At 38.8% G+C, this 14,156-nt stretch overlaps 1 protein-coding gene across 1 annotated transcript in view; it reads left to right on the top strand.

Annotated features, from left to right (window-relative positions):
• The first annotated feature begins 157 nt into the window (after positions 1-157).
• Positions 158-14,156, top strand: part of HEATR1 (HEAT repeat containing 1) — a 38,438-nt gene continuing 24,439 nt past the window's right edge. The window contains 17 exon segments of the mRNA XM_010288219.1: positions 158-211; positions 213-327; positions 2,321-2,537; positions 3,470-3,611; positions 4,137-4,238; positions 5,123-5,263; positions 5,833-6,044; positions 7,289-7,422; positions 8,244-8,352; positions 8,708-8,818; positions 9,279-9,396; positions 10,613-10,720; positions 11,095-11,190; positions 12,176-12,264; positions 12,566-12,777; positions 13,053-13,174; positions 13,666-13,863. Coding sequence (XP_010286521.1) covers positions 158-211; positions 213-327; positions 2,321-2,537; positions 3,470-3,611; positions 4,137-4,238; positions 5,123-5,263; positions 5,833-6,044; positions 7,289-7,422; positions 8,244-8,352; positions 8,708-8,818; positions 9,279-9,396; positions 10,613-10,720; positions 11,095-11,190; positions 12,176-12,264; positions 12,566-12,777; positions 13,053-13,174; positions 13,666-13,863 — 2,280 coding nt within the window.

Below are 14,156 nucleotides of genomic sequence, written 5' to 3'. Positions count from 1 at the left end.
CGCCACGTGTGTGCACCGCCGGCGGGCAGCCGGCAGCGGGGCCTGCCCGGGGAGCCGGCGGAGAGGCGGCATGTTTCCGTGCAACTGCTTTATCCGCGGGCCTGCTTGGGTGTTCTTTCATTAGGGTTCTTTGGAGGCGCCTTCGAAACAGGAAGCGATGACGTCCCTGGCGGAGCAGCTGAAGCGGCTTGGCGTGGCCCAGAGAGGCTCCTCGGCTGGCGCTGCCCCAGAGCGATCCCAGCCTCCTAAACCGCAGCGAAGTCGCATCACTGCTCTTCACTTGCAAGGAGGCTGCTGGTATTGACAGGGACACGTTTTTCGCAATCGGTGAGTTTGGCTGTTTAGAGGCCAGTGATTTTAAAAATCATCTGTCCAAAACACCACTGGAGAAGGATAATGGGAAAGGCAAACCCATCTTCAAAAAAGGCCAAAAGGGTAATTCAAAAAACCGCAGGCTAGTCAGGAGCACTCCAGTCCATGGGAAAACCATGGAATAGGTCCTCTTGGAGCAGATTTCTGAGCACGTGAAGGGTAAGGTGATTGGGAAGAGTAAAGGGCCCCAGGGTGGTCAAGGGCTGGAGAATTTGCCCTGTAAAGTTGGCTGGTGGGAGGAACATCTGGTCTCATTTGGTCTGGAGAAGGGAAGGCTTTGAGGCATCTAACAGCAGCCTGCCAATACCTATGAGGAGGTTTCAAGAAGATGGGCCAGGCTGTCCAGAGGAATGCGTGGCTGGAGGACAGGAGGCAGTGGGCTTAAGTTGAAACAACAGAGGTTCAAACTGGATATAAGAAAAAGCTTTTTCACCGTGAGGACAGTCAAGCAGTTGAGCAGGTTGTCCAAGGAGGTTGTGTTCTCCATCCTTTTGAAAACCCTGACTGCATAGTGCCCTGAGCAACCTGGTCTGATCTCGTGGCTAACCCTGCTTTGAGCAGGGCGTTGGACTAGAGATCTCCTAAGGTCCCTTCCAACCTGAATTCTGTGATTTCATGAAAACATATTGATGCCTTGCTCTTTGGCCATGAATAATGTAACATGGCAGAAGGCACCTCTGTGTTTGCGGACTTCAGATCCTTTGTGCTGATCTCTTTCCATTTTTGTACAGAACTTTACTCAGGAATGTTAATACTTCTTGAATAAGAAAGCTGTTTTCTAAAACCAGGACGATTGATATCATATATCCATTTTAAGTAACAAGATTGTAGATACATATGTCTTTGATGCAACACAGAATATTTTTTTACTTTCTTAAATAGTTCCTGTAGAACTGCTGTATATAATCATTTATTTCTTGTATATATTTCAGCCAGTTGCCTGGTTTCTTTATTTCGGCTGGAGTTGTCTGCTTTGTGCTTAGTATTCACAAGCTTGTGTAAAATAACGGAATAATTCCAATGGTTGTCCAGTGGTGTACATGGAATATTGTATTTTAATTTATTCAAAGAGGTACCTTTGCTTGCTTCATCCGTATAAAACCATAGATTAATTTTGGCTGGAGGGGACTTCTGAAGGTCATTTGGTACTAGCCCAACAGAGCACAGGGCTAGTTAGCACAGGCTGCTCAGGCCTGTGATTGGCTGAGTTTGAGGATGGAGGTTTTATGGTGTCTGATCCAATATTGGGCCTCTGATCCGATGTTTGACCACCCCATTGTTTAAAGAAAAAAAAAAATCAATTCCTACATTGACTTGGAATTTTCTGTGTTCCAACTTGCATCTGTTGCCTCCCATCCTTCCACTGTGCATCTCTGAGAAGAGTCTGGCTCCATCTTCTTGATAACCTACAGTATATCCCATTAAGTAGTTGCAGACAGCAGGAAGATTTCCTTTTGACTCTCTCTTCTCCAGGCTGAACACACTCAGTTCCTCCTTTTCCTTGTATGTTATTTTCCAGTCCCTTGACCATCTTAGTGTTCCTCTGCTGGACTTACACCCATATGGCAGTGTTTTTCTTCTATAGATGAGCTCAAAATTTTACTCAGTACTCCAGATGCAATCTCAGAAATGGAGGGTACAGTTCACTTCCCTCAGCCTGCTGGCTACACTCTCACTAATACAGCCCGGGATGCTCCTGGCCTTCATTGATGCAGGAGTGCACTGCTGATACTTGTTAATGGTCTTTTTTTTTCATCAGTAAAGAGATACTTTTAAGTGTAGCAAAAGTTTTGGTCTTAGACCTGTTTACTATTTGGTTTGGTTTGCTTAGTGAGGATGACATATACCAGTATAGCAAAGAAGTTGGATACGCTGGTGAGGAGGTAGGTGGGTAGGACTGGTGAATAAAATTTGCGTTTAAAGCATTCTTCCATATTTTTTTTCACAGGATGCACTGGCTTGGAAGAGCTGATGGGGATTGATCCTTCCTTTGAAGTGTTCCAGTCCAGTTTGTTTAGTTCTATGTCCAAAGGCCTGGAACGCAGTGTTCAGACTAAAGCAGTAAATCAGCAGCTGAATAAGAATATTTCGTTGTTCCTGATTCACCTGTCCCCTTACTTTATGCTTAAGCCAGCCCAGAAGTGCCTTGAATGGCTGATTCACAGGTAATCTGCTGAATATCCTACATATCAATAGATGAAGCTACTAGAAATGTCAGATTTTTTTTCCCCAATGAGATATATTTTGAATAATTTTACTTTAGTTTTCTGAAGATACAGGTTAAAATGTTAAAAGTACTCATTTGGGCTTAGTCTTTATGGGGCCAGATGTTGTTCTTTGCCAAGTAGATTTTTGCCTTTTGATAAATTTCTGGAAATTTTGATGTATCATGATGTTCTATGTAAAAGCAATTATTTCTTTACCTGGCTTTCACCAAATTTGCCCAGCTCTAGCCATCTTACAAAGGACTTAGAGAGGCATTTATGTGATATGCTTTTAGAAATGGGCTATGTAAAATAGCTGATTTTTCAATATTAACTGTGAACCATGAATGGCATGCCCTTGTATTATAACATGAGCTAAGTATTCTTATTTCAAGGTTATGTCGGAAGGTGTGAAGAAGAAACAAACCAAGTATTTTGTGAAGTGATGTTGTATTTATTTATATAAATTAACCAGTCCACATGCAGAAAGTGTAATATTTCATGCCATGAAAGCATGGACGATTCATTGATACAACCTTTGAATCACAATTTTTTTAATATGTGTATTATACTGAAATTCATACTAGATGTCTGGTTTTAGTATTGAAATTTATGCAGAAGAAACTAAGGTCATCTTAATTCCCATAGGGACCTAAAATTATTGAGAGTGAGGAATAAAATTGCTAGCACTGTTTCTTTCCTCTAGCACACACAGGCTAGTGGTTACCTTGGGATTTTGGACTGTAGGTGGACCATAAGTCTGAGTCAGTATGATAGTCATCTCTCGTCTTGCTTAAAAAGCAAGTAAACCAGGTGTTCTGAGAAGAATGTGACTGGGTCTTTTTTTGGACGCCCAGATAATTTTTAACTCTATATGTATGTTTTTTCCATAGATTTCACATCCATCTCTACAATCAAGATAGTTTGATTGGTTGTGTTCTGCCTTATCATGAGACTAAACTATTTGTGAGAGTTATTCAACTTTTAAATATAAAGAGCCCAACTCATAAATGGCATTGGATGGATCCAATAAGGGTAAAGTATTTAACAGATGCGAGTTAGGAGAAACATGAGGGACTTTATTAATAATATTCTGACTCTGTTACTAGGTTTATGAATATGGTCCACCTGTTCATGTGGTTAGTTGTAGAAATGTACTGAAAGATTTCATTGCAGGGGTGGAGCCTGGATGCCTACCTGTTTCTGCTATCTTTCTTTAAATATAAAGTTAATTATAAAAAGCTTTGATTGTAATTCCCTTTTGTTTTGGCAAAGTTCAGTTATGCTTTTCAGGTGCAAGTATTTGCTACTGTTAGGAAGATATGTCAATTTTCTAAAATATATGTTTATTTGAATATAGATTATATGTAATGCTCTTCATCATCCGTCTTAGTGTAGATACAAAAAATTCCAGAGAGGTGTGTGGGTTTCCGTTACTTATTTCAATTTAAATGGTGTTAACTGATCGGTAAGATTAATTTAGAGATTATATTAATTTTTACTTCGAGTGCTTCACTTTAGCCTTGAGTGTTCTAATTTTACTTTTTTCACCATGTAAAGAAACCTGGAGTCCCACTGGCAAGGGGTACTGTCATTACACACTGCTACAAAGACCTGGATTTCATGGATTTCATCTGCAGACTGGTGGCAAAATCTGTGAAGGTTGTTCATTTATTCTAGAACATTATTTTTTTGTTGTCATTTGGGTTTCCCCATCTTTGTTTTTGTATAGTATTATGCTATTTACTAATATTTTTAATTACATATCAAATCATAAAAGGAGTCATTTATTAGTAAACAATATGAAAATTTCTTTTCTTATTGTTTGTATAGATGACAGTCTATCAGCAATTCTTGTAAGAAAGTGTCTGAGAACCAATAAGCCATGACAAAACAATTTGGCAATACTGTATTGCTTCAAAGTACTTCATTGTCTTAATTTATTTTATCAAGTCATTCCTTCTATTAGTTTATAACTGTGCTTTGAATTTGTGTATCCCTTCTGGTGGTGGTCATGGGTGTTTTAAATGTACGTCTTCAAATATTAATGATAACTTAAAATTGAGAACGTTAGAAGGTGCGTGGATTTATTTGGTTTTTTTTCAGTTAGTGTCAAATAGAGAACTGGTTTTATCCAATTATTTCGAGAACTAGAATGCATGTACTGTCAAACTAAGCAAAGCACACGCAATAACAGGGTTTGTTCACAGATGTAGAGGTGGGTGTTAAACATACACCAGTCACTTCTTGGCTTTCCAGTTCTCAGTCTTGAGCATTACACCAAAATCACAAGTGATTTAGGTTACCTTGTTATGATTGACTACAGTAGCTGAGGAATAGCACCCATTTTCTTCTACTTGTCTGCAAGGGGGAGCAGTAACCTCTGGTGAGGGTTACTGCTAGGAGGAGGTGATGACTTCAGTTGTGCCAGCAAAGCTGGTAGAACTTACATGCTGGAGTTCTGAGATTTTGCTGGTTTGGGGGGAAGCTATATGCACGTTTCCACTTTTACTGATGCCTGAACAACTGATTTTTCTGTGGTCCAGGTCTTTTCAGAGTCTCCTGGCAACTCAGCTCAATTGAGAGTTCTTCTTGTGTTCTATGCCTCCACCATTGTATCAGCTCTTGGAGCCGCAGAGAAGATAACAAACGCTATAGTCTCTATGCTGCTCCCTTACATCCAAAAGGTACATGAAGCTTTGTTTTCCTTCCTGTGTGATGAAGTGCACTGTGTTCTGCAGACACGTCTGCAGATAACATTTAAGAAGGTTATTCTATGTGAAATGTATCATAGCACTCTTAGCCTGCTTTGAAACATCAGGTAGGTGGAGGTCCATGAATAATAGTGTTTTTTCACACCTCAGATGAGCACTTATATTTCCTACTCTGCATGAGGAATGGAGATGTGCAAAATGGATACACAGTTTGAATGAACCTCTCTGCCTTAGAGACTTACCGTGCTAAATAATGAGGAAAGGGAGTCAGGGCAGAGAGCCTGCTTTAATATCCTCTTTCCTCCAGGATTGTTGCTCTGCTAATGAACAGAGTAGCCGTTAAGGAATGTGTTTTCTGTATGTGTGCACCCTGCATGGCAACTTTTTCTTCTTGAAAGTTGAGTTTGTAGATCCTTTAAAAGTTAACATATAGAGAAGAAGGTAGTGTGATTCCATGGATGTCAGAATGAAAATGATTTTTATGTTAATGTATTTCTTTTAACTTGTGTGTGTTAAAAATCCACCTTTATCTCTTTTCCTAGGGCTTGAAATCCTCTATACAGGATTACAGAGCTGCAACATACATGATAATCTGCCAGATGACAGTAAAAGTGACAGTGGAGACTTCCTTGGTGCATTCTTTGATGTTACAGATAAGCAAGACGTTATCTAAAGTGCCCTCATTAGTCAGGGACGGCATAGCATGCCTGAACCTACTTTTACAAACTCAGAAAGGAGACAAACTTGGGAAAAAGTAAGTCTACATGAATAGAGTTTTCCCACTTTTTAAAAGCTCAAACTGCACTTTCATAAATGGAATTTTTTTATCCTCCTCATTAAAGGGATACTTTCCTACCAGAAATTTTTGTAATTGATATTTCAAAGGGCTTGGAAATGTCTTTGGCTTACTTTGAAAATTTGTATGCTCGCTACAGCTAAGGAGTCTCAGTGGTGTGAGTAAGTTCCTCTCCTGCCACCTCCCTCAGTAAAGGATTGCTGTCAGTGTGCACAACTGAACCCTGCCAGTAGGAGGTTTTCTTGAAAGTGGGAATCCTGGAAGAGAAACCAGCAAAGTAATGGTAGTGCAAATTTGAGGTTATTTGAATAGCTTGGAAAAAGAAGTTCTGTCCCTTCAGTGGAAGGGCTTTGAGTTCATATAGTTTGACACCTGAAGTGTAAGTGCTTCTATACCAGACTTCTTTGGTCTCACAAGTCAAGTGTTCTTCTGCAAGTACATAGAGTATTTCATTCCCATCTGCCCTGCCCTGATACTGTTAGCTAGTGCTGTTAACGTGCAGTTGAACACGATGATGGAAGTCCCACACGCTGCAGGGAGTTTGCTTGCTGGCAGAGAGGTTAGCGTGGGTATTACAGTAGAATAAGTCTTTGCTAGGATAAGCACAGATAAGTACCTTCCAGATAGTGGAACACAGTCATAGAAGAGGAAAGCGGGTTAAAACCTAAGGTATGGGGAACTGAGGAGAGGCATGCTTGATGCATTATGCAGCATCCAGTCAGGTGGGTATAAAAGGAGACAAGATGAGAGAAACTTTTTATTAGCAGGAAGGGAAGTTTCTTCTACTTTCTTTGAGGATCCCTTGTCATGGAGCTATTATTTCTCTTCCCTTCCGTTTGCTGCCACTGGGTCATAGGTAGGCTTCTTGCAATGTGAGAATACCTCTTCATGCAATCCAAACAAGTATTTTTTCTTGTACCGCCAACTTTGCAAAGACATCGGTATGTTCACTGTACCATTGCAGCAGCTGTGCTCAACCTAAGTGGCAGTACCCTGTTTTCTTCTTGGGTATTAAATGCGACAGTAAACCACTGGCAATAAGGCAGTGGAACCCTTTAAATCTTTTCAGCATTTGTTTACAATGAGTCTGTTACCTGATGCTGAAAATTGAATCCGTAGGAAGTCTGCATGGTTTGAAAGTGTTGGTAACCCAGATGAGCATACATAACTTCTTTTTTTTATTTCCCTGTTCCATTGTGCAGGCCATTTAATTATCTGTGCAAAGCCCCAGAACTGGTAACACTTTTGCAAGGCCTTTCAGCAAGCTATGATATTTCTCCTCTTCTGCGTTACCTGTTGCCTCACCTTGCTCGCACTGTCATGAAAAGTGATATGGGTAAGTTAGCATACATTTTTTAAATTTTGTCAAGTCTTATGGGCAGATAGCTGTGATCACTGTTGTAGTTGTGTAATTTTAGTTGCTTCTGCCGTTAAAACTATGCCAGTACATGTGAAGACCTGATTGAGCTTTTGTGTGTGTGTTGCTTTCTGGTTTTGCAGGCCCTATAGAGGAGGCTATTATAGGCATTGTTTTATCTGTATCTCTTTGATTTAGATGTTGATTTGCAGTATTTCAGCAGTAACTTAATTTTGATGTATGAAATTTCTGACTCTTAGAGATGCATTGTAGTACTGCAAAATGATTGTTAGGTAGATTACATGTACTCCATATGTAGTTTAAGTAGTAGAGATCTGTGTTTACCTGGTGAATTAAATGTTCCTGGGAACAGTCCAAGACAGCCAGGCTGACTGGCATGGAGTAGTAGCCTGTGTCTGTACTAGTACGTCTATTCACACTGTGGACGTGTAACCGCTGAGTCATGGCTGGGAAGGCCCTTTTGTTGAAAAGGGCCAGATTCATGCCAGGGAATGCTGTAGGGAGTTGCTGGCACAGGTTGTGTTAGGAGATCTGGAACATTCCAAAGCATACTTGAATTTACTGGTAGCAATACAGCCTTTGGCATTTCAATGACATTGGTATAAAGCATTGCTAGCAGCAAGGAGACTTAGTGCTAATAATCAATGAGCATTGTGGTCTTCAAGTTGTGTGCATGGTTCACCTGATGATAATGCCTGCACAAGCTATTAGCTTTAATCAGTATGGGGGGGTTATTCTCAAACTATTGTTCATCTTTTATGATTACGGATTGTCCTTAGAGGAACAAGAAGAATCTGAGGAGACAGAGAATCAGATTTACGTCAGACATCTTGAAGCTATTCTTCAGAGTATACCACTGGAAAAGGATTTAGATCAGTTGCTGGCTTCGTGAGTTAACTTTGATTATTTTTCTTCAATAGTACAGTACGACAGTAATTTCTGGTTTAATAACAACTAATTCCTGACGATGGCATTAGCATTATATGAGCGTGTTTTTCTGGGTTCATAACTTGACTCCAAACCTGGCTTTGAAACTGAAACATTCAGTAATCCAGAAGCGCCATGCTTTTAGCCCTTGTGGGAGTACTTGTGGGCCAGAGTGAAACTTCAGGCGAGGAGCAAATCTGTACTTGGAATAAGTAATGCATATTAATCCTAACCTGTTTAGCAGTGTGCTTTATAACATTAATGAAAACTGTACTATCCAAAAATGGTGTCTTTTTTCTTTTGTTTACAATTTTAGCAAGTTTCTTGAAGAGTTTATCTCCTATGGTACAGAGATTGAATCTAATCCCACCAAAATGGCTGCACTCAACCAAAAGATGCTTCCTCTTGTCAGGCTTCTTGAGACAAAGTAAGTTCCATAAGTTTCCAGTAAGTCTGGGTTCCAGACCCACAATCTATAGAGTGGTGATGTCAGCTATGTGTAGCTGGGTGTAGTAAGCACAATATTCTTTCCCAAATAAATACAGTAAAAATAACTGACCCCTAATCGTTGTCCAAATTTTATTTTACTGGTCTGTACTTCTATATTTTGTTATCAGTGTAATACACGGACACAGACCTACTGGCTTTGTACAGCTGTTTGCTGTGTGGCACAATCTTTTCTGCTCGTTATTTATCCTAGTGATCTGTGTATCGTTCATCTGTGTTAAGACATAATGATTGATTGCCTTTGCCAAACTACTTAAAATAGCTTGTTCAGATGAGTGTGTATGCATTCAGCTTCCTTGTATTTCCCTGTATTTCTCTAGTAAAAACATATTCTTCTGTAATGTGCTGTAGAAAATGCTGGGGGTTTGGTCTGTTGGCAGGTATCCTAAAGCCTTAGACTCTGTGTTGGAGAAGCATCTGGAAGATTGCACAGATAAGGCTGACCAAAACCTTTTTCACCAATTTATTTCTCTTTCATTAAGCTGTGGCAAATACAAGGTAGGTAGAAGCTCAGTTTGTGATGCTAGCTCTTATCTGGTTATACTATCAGAAGGCTGATATTTTGGCAAAGTTCTGCTCTCTCTTCCTCTTTCTAAACAAAATCTCTACCATTCCCACCAAAAAAACCCAAAACAAAACTAACCACTTAAATGTGATTTTGGGGAGAGGCTTAATCAAAACTGTGGTAAAATCAAAAACTATCAGGTCTTTTTAAGTTCATGTTTATGATGAGCAATTGTGAGAGTGAGCTTTTTTTCATGGTTAAAATTGATACATTTCCACCTGCCCCAGTTGCTATCAATTTTTTTCCTTAGGAACATGACCACTACATATACTGTAGTGGTCGGTAGTGACAACATGGTGGTGCCCAGCAAAGCCTCACCTTACTTAAAGATTTTTGTCAGTGTCAGAAGTGTCTGTTTTGGGAAAGCTGACAAAGAACTTTATGGCTCCGTCCTTTTTGTTGCATTGATTTTATGAACGTTTACAGTCAGTAACATGGAAGAATAGAGTGACTACAGAGTTCTTCCTGTGTCATTTCTGAAAAGCAATTGAAACTCAGCCTAACGGAATAACCATAAGTGCAACAGATCTGTCCAAGGAATTTGTTATTAAGAGATTGTTAGTATTATGGCTGTGTTTGCAATGATTGAAAGACTGAAAGCACTTAAGAAAAGGTGATAAACCACATAAAGAAGTGCTTCATGTATTTTTGTACTGGTTTAATGAAGGCACAGATTCTGTGACTTAATAACAAGTGGATTAACAGAAAAACAAGGCATGCAGAACAAAGGCATATGACTCTCTTCCAGTCTTTAAGGTTCCTGAGATAAGTGCACACAATTGGACTGGCAGGGATGCCTTTTTAACAGTTTGTATCTGTGCTCTGTCACACTGACATTGTCGCTAGAGCTTTCTCAGAATCCTTAGATAAGGAGTGCTTTTCTAGGACAGTAGTGCTTTTCTAGGACAAAAAGGTGTCTGGCTTACTGTACTTTTCAAGCTATATTCCAAAAACTGTCTGCCAAAGTGAAGACAACCAAATTTGAAACAGTTACACATCATCATCGTTCTGTAATTGACACTTTTGGGCTCTGAATTATACAGGTTTTCTTCTGGTACAAAAAATTGCTCAAAGAATTTCTCCTGTTTATCCTTATATATGCTTAAAGTATTTTTAACATGCAGTGAGTCACTGAAATCTGTATTTCAGTTTCTGGAAGATTCTGATACCTCCCTTCTGCTTAGTTTGAATCATCCTCAGCCAGCTGTGCGCATCCTGGCTCTTCAGCATTTGAAAGATGTTATTGAAACATCAAAGGTTTGTGTCTTGAATCTCTCACTTAACTTTTCAAAGACATTATTATGTTATTTGCCAGACATAACAGTTGAAGATGGTCATCCTCACTGTTTTTCATGGTGTTTCCAGTAGGCTTCTGTCAACATTTCTCTCTATGCTGGAGTTCTTGTTTATTAAACTGCTTGTGGTCTAAGATAAAGTCTAAGCTCATGGATACTTCTGTTTCTCTTTCTTTTGTTGTTGAAAGTTAGTCTGCCTGTTACTTGAGGTTTAATTTAGATGATGTTACTGCTTTTCTTGTACTAGGATTCAGATACTTCATTAAAAACCTGTAAATTATGCTACCAACTAATGATTCTTTTTCTTGTGCCTCTTTTTTTCCTTTATTTTTTCAGGAAGGCTTTGATCAGTCTTTCATAGAAGAGGCAATTTTTGGTCGGCTCAAGGATGACAACAGAGATGTTGTAATGTCTGCTCTCAGTTCTTTGGAGGTAAGTGTGTATCTTTTGATACATCAGGTGAGATTTTAGATGAATGTTTATCTGGAATGTATTCTTTGTAATTGCCCTTCTGCCACTCATGTCCTTAGTGTATGGCTTTTGTTCTTTAACAGGATGAAGCAGCACAGATTGAGGAGGCTTGTGTTGTTTCCCTCCTCAGAATTCCCCTCAAAATTTCTGTTTCCTGATTTTTCCCAGAGTGTTTGTAGTTAACCTGAATTTATTACTTTTTTATGTAGCTACTAAAGCATATTTTAATCTTTGATTATTATTTGAAGTGTGCTTCCTGCTTGTCCTGTACATTTTTCTATAAAAACGCAAGCCATGTCTTCTGCCTTTCGGATGGAAAATGGTGCAGTCACAAGCCATTACACTAGTGAGAAGTGCTCAGCTGAGTTTTTCCATATGAGAGTCATTTGATCAGTTGATAGCGGCAAAGTCCTAAACTCCAGCTCAGGTTTACTGGACAGGACTCTGGTACGCATTGTACTGATTGTTTCCAGCTACAGTAACAGTCTTTCTTTATTGCTTCTGCTCATAGGAGTGGAGAATATTATTAGCATTAGTATAATTGATCTTGTGTTCATCCATTCTCAATCACGGAAAAATAGGAATAGAAGCACATGAGTGATTGATTATCTTTTAAACTTTAGTACCTTTTGTTAATGTGCCTTATATTTTTGTCGTACAGATGCTATGTAAAGTAAAAGCAATTCTTACTTATGAAGCGTTTATCAATTTTACCAAACATTTCTGCATTCAGTAACTTACTACTTTAGCATATCGGGAGGGCATACTGGGCAGCCTTATAACTTCTGTTTACCCTGAGAACATTTTTATTACATGATCATCAATAGGAATGCAATTAGTGATGTTTGATCCATGTTTCCACTTGGTATAGCAGATGCATTTGCTGTTATGATATGGTAATTTATTTTGTATTTTCTTATACTTGCATTTCTTAATTACTTTTCAGATTTTCAGGAAACAAGTCAATCCAGAAGCAGTAATATCAAGTCTTTTGAACATCTTCCAGAGAGCTGATCTTTCAAAGGATGGAAAGTGGTATGTTTGTGCCTTTTTTCAGTCTGCATTCTTTCTGTATAAATTGAATTAAAAAAAAAAAAAAACTCTAAAGAATACGTTAAAAACTGGGTTTTATTTCAAATACTTTCTGTTGTGCTACATCTATGCTGAATTACAAGAGAAATGTTCCAATTATTTGCATACCATTTCCCATTAAGTCCTTATTTGTTCTCACTGCTATTTGGATTCAGAAAATCACCATGGAAAATGCAGAAAAATGAAGGAAATGTTGCTAGTATGATTGAGCAACGGGTTTTCAACATCACTTGTTCTCTTTTAGGTACAAGGTTCTGGAGCGAGCAATAAAAATTTTAGTCAAAGAGGAGATTTTGAAAGAGAAAAAAGAACTACTAGATGAAGCAGTAATGCAGTTGTTACCTTTTATGGTAATCACTAATGTGAATTCAAAATCTTCAGATTGGAAAATGGCGGTTTGTCTGTCAGAATCTGATCTCTGCTCCTTACACCCGTTACTGAAAAGTTGGCCAGAAGGTAAAGCATTAGTTGTAACTACGTCAGTGAAAGAAAAATTGTGACAATTTAGGATGTTAAGCTTACTGAACCTAAACACTTACTGAAGGAGACTGGCTGTCACTGAGAAGCTATCATGCTATGAGTGTGAGTAGAGAACTTTAAAAAGCTCTTTGAAAAGATGAAGAAATTGTCCAGTATGTTTCTGACTTTCTAAATATTACTGAGCCACTAATGTTTTAATAGGTGATTTGTATGCCTAGATTGTCTAATTATTATTTTTTTCCTTGGAATAGCGCTTGAAGAGGCAGTTAAATCTAGCAAGTCTGCAGAGTTGATTGGAGTGGCCAACAAGAAAATGATTCTGCTGTTTTCTAAAAACATGACTTCAGGGGATGCTTCCTTTCTATTGCAAATGGTATGTGTACCTAACCTTAAGAGATCTTACTTCCCAGGTGGTCAAATGTGGTATATAAGAACTTTGCATGTGCAGTTCTTAGCATTAGTGTGCCATCACCAAGCTGCTAAGCAAATATATATATAAAATAACAAACCCCAATACAATCTAGGTAAACCAGATTTCTACCTTAACATAAGGAAAAGAAGAAGTGAAGCTATTACCTATTTGGACAAATTATTAGTGTAACTAAATTCCAGAAGTCGTTAGTTTCCTGAAAAAAAATTCTAGAGAATAAACAAGTGTACCTGTGGGTAGATCATAGGAACAGATGTTTGTGCATTCCCAAGTTCCAAAGACTACCATTAGAGCAGACTGTAACTTGTTACTGGTGATAGAAAGTAACAAGGATTTAATCAGACATGCAATTGAAACACGGTGCAAAGTCATAGTGAAGTCCCACTGTCTCACAGACTATTTGTTGTTGTTTTTCCTCCACTCCCTTTTCCAAGGTTGAGGATCTGATACTCGTTGCTGCAACAGAATCTGACAGCGTGAGACAGAAAGTAACTGCTTATGTAATTGGTTCAGTGCTTGTTCAGTGCTGCTGCAATTCACAAATGAAGGAAAGTTACTTTTCAGTGGCTATTAGAGTCTTCCGTTTCTTGGATAAAAAAATAAAAAATCTCAGAGCTTGTGATCCTGCAGAGGTAAGATGTTAAACAGTTTGGAGAGGGTATTTTCTTTGTAATGGAGACATCTTTTTTGTTGTAGAACAAGAAGTTCAGAAACCTTGAGAAGGACTGAAAATCTCGCCTTCATTTCTTTTCAAAGCAAAACCACATATTTGGCGGCAGTACTAGAGGCTGCCATTAAAAATTACTCTTACCACTCTAGTGAGTCTGCATTAAAAAATATTAAGAGCTCCGGAGCTTTAGCCTAGCACCCCACCAACTGATTCAATGTTTCAGTACTGTGGGCTTGGCGCAAAGTTCGGGGCATT

Source organism: Phaethon lepturus, unplaced genomic scaffold, assembly GCF_000687285.1.
Source record: "Phaethon lepturus isolate BGI_N335 unplaced genomic scaffold, ASM68728v1 scaffold22815, whole genome shotgun sequence".
Classification (NCBI taxonomy): domain Eukaryota; kingdom Metazoa; phylum Chordata; class Aves; order Phaethontiformes; family Phaethontidae; genus Phaethon; species Phaethon lepturus.
Note: the sequence above shows the minus strand (reverse complement) of the source record. Positions and strands in the feature narration are given on the sequence as shown.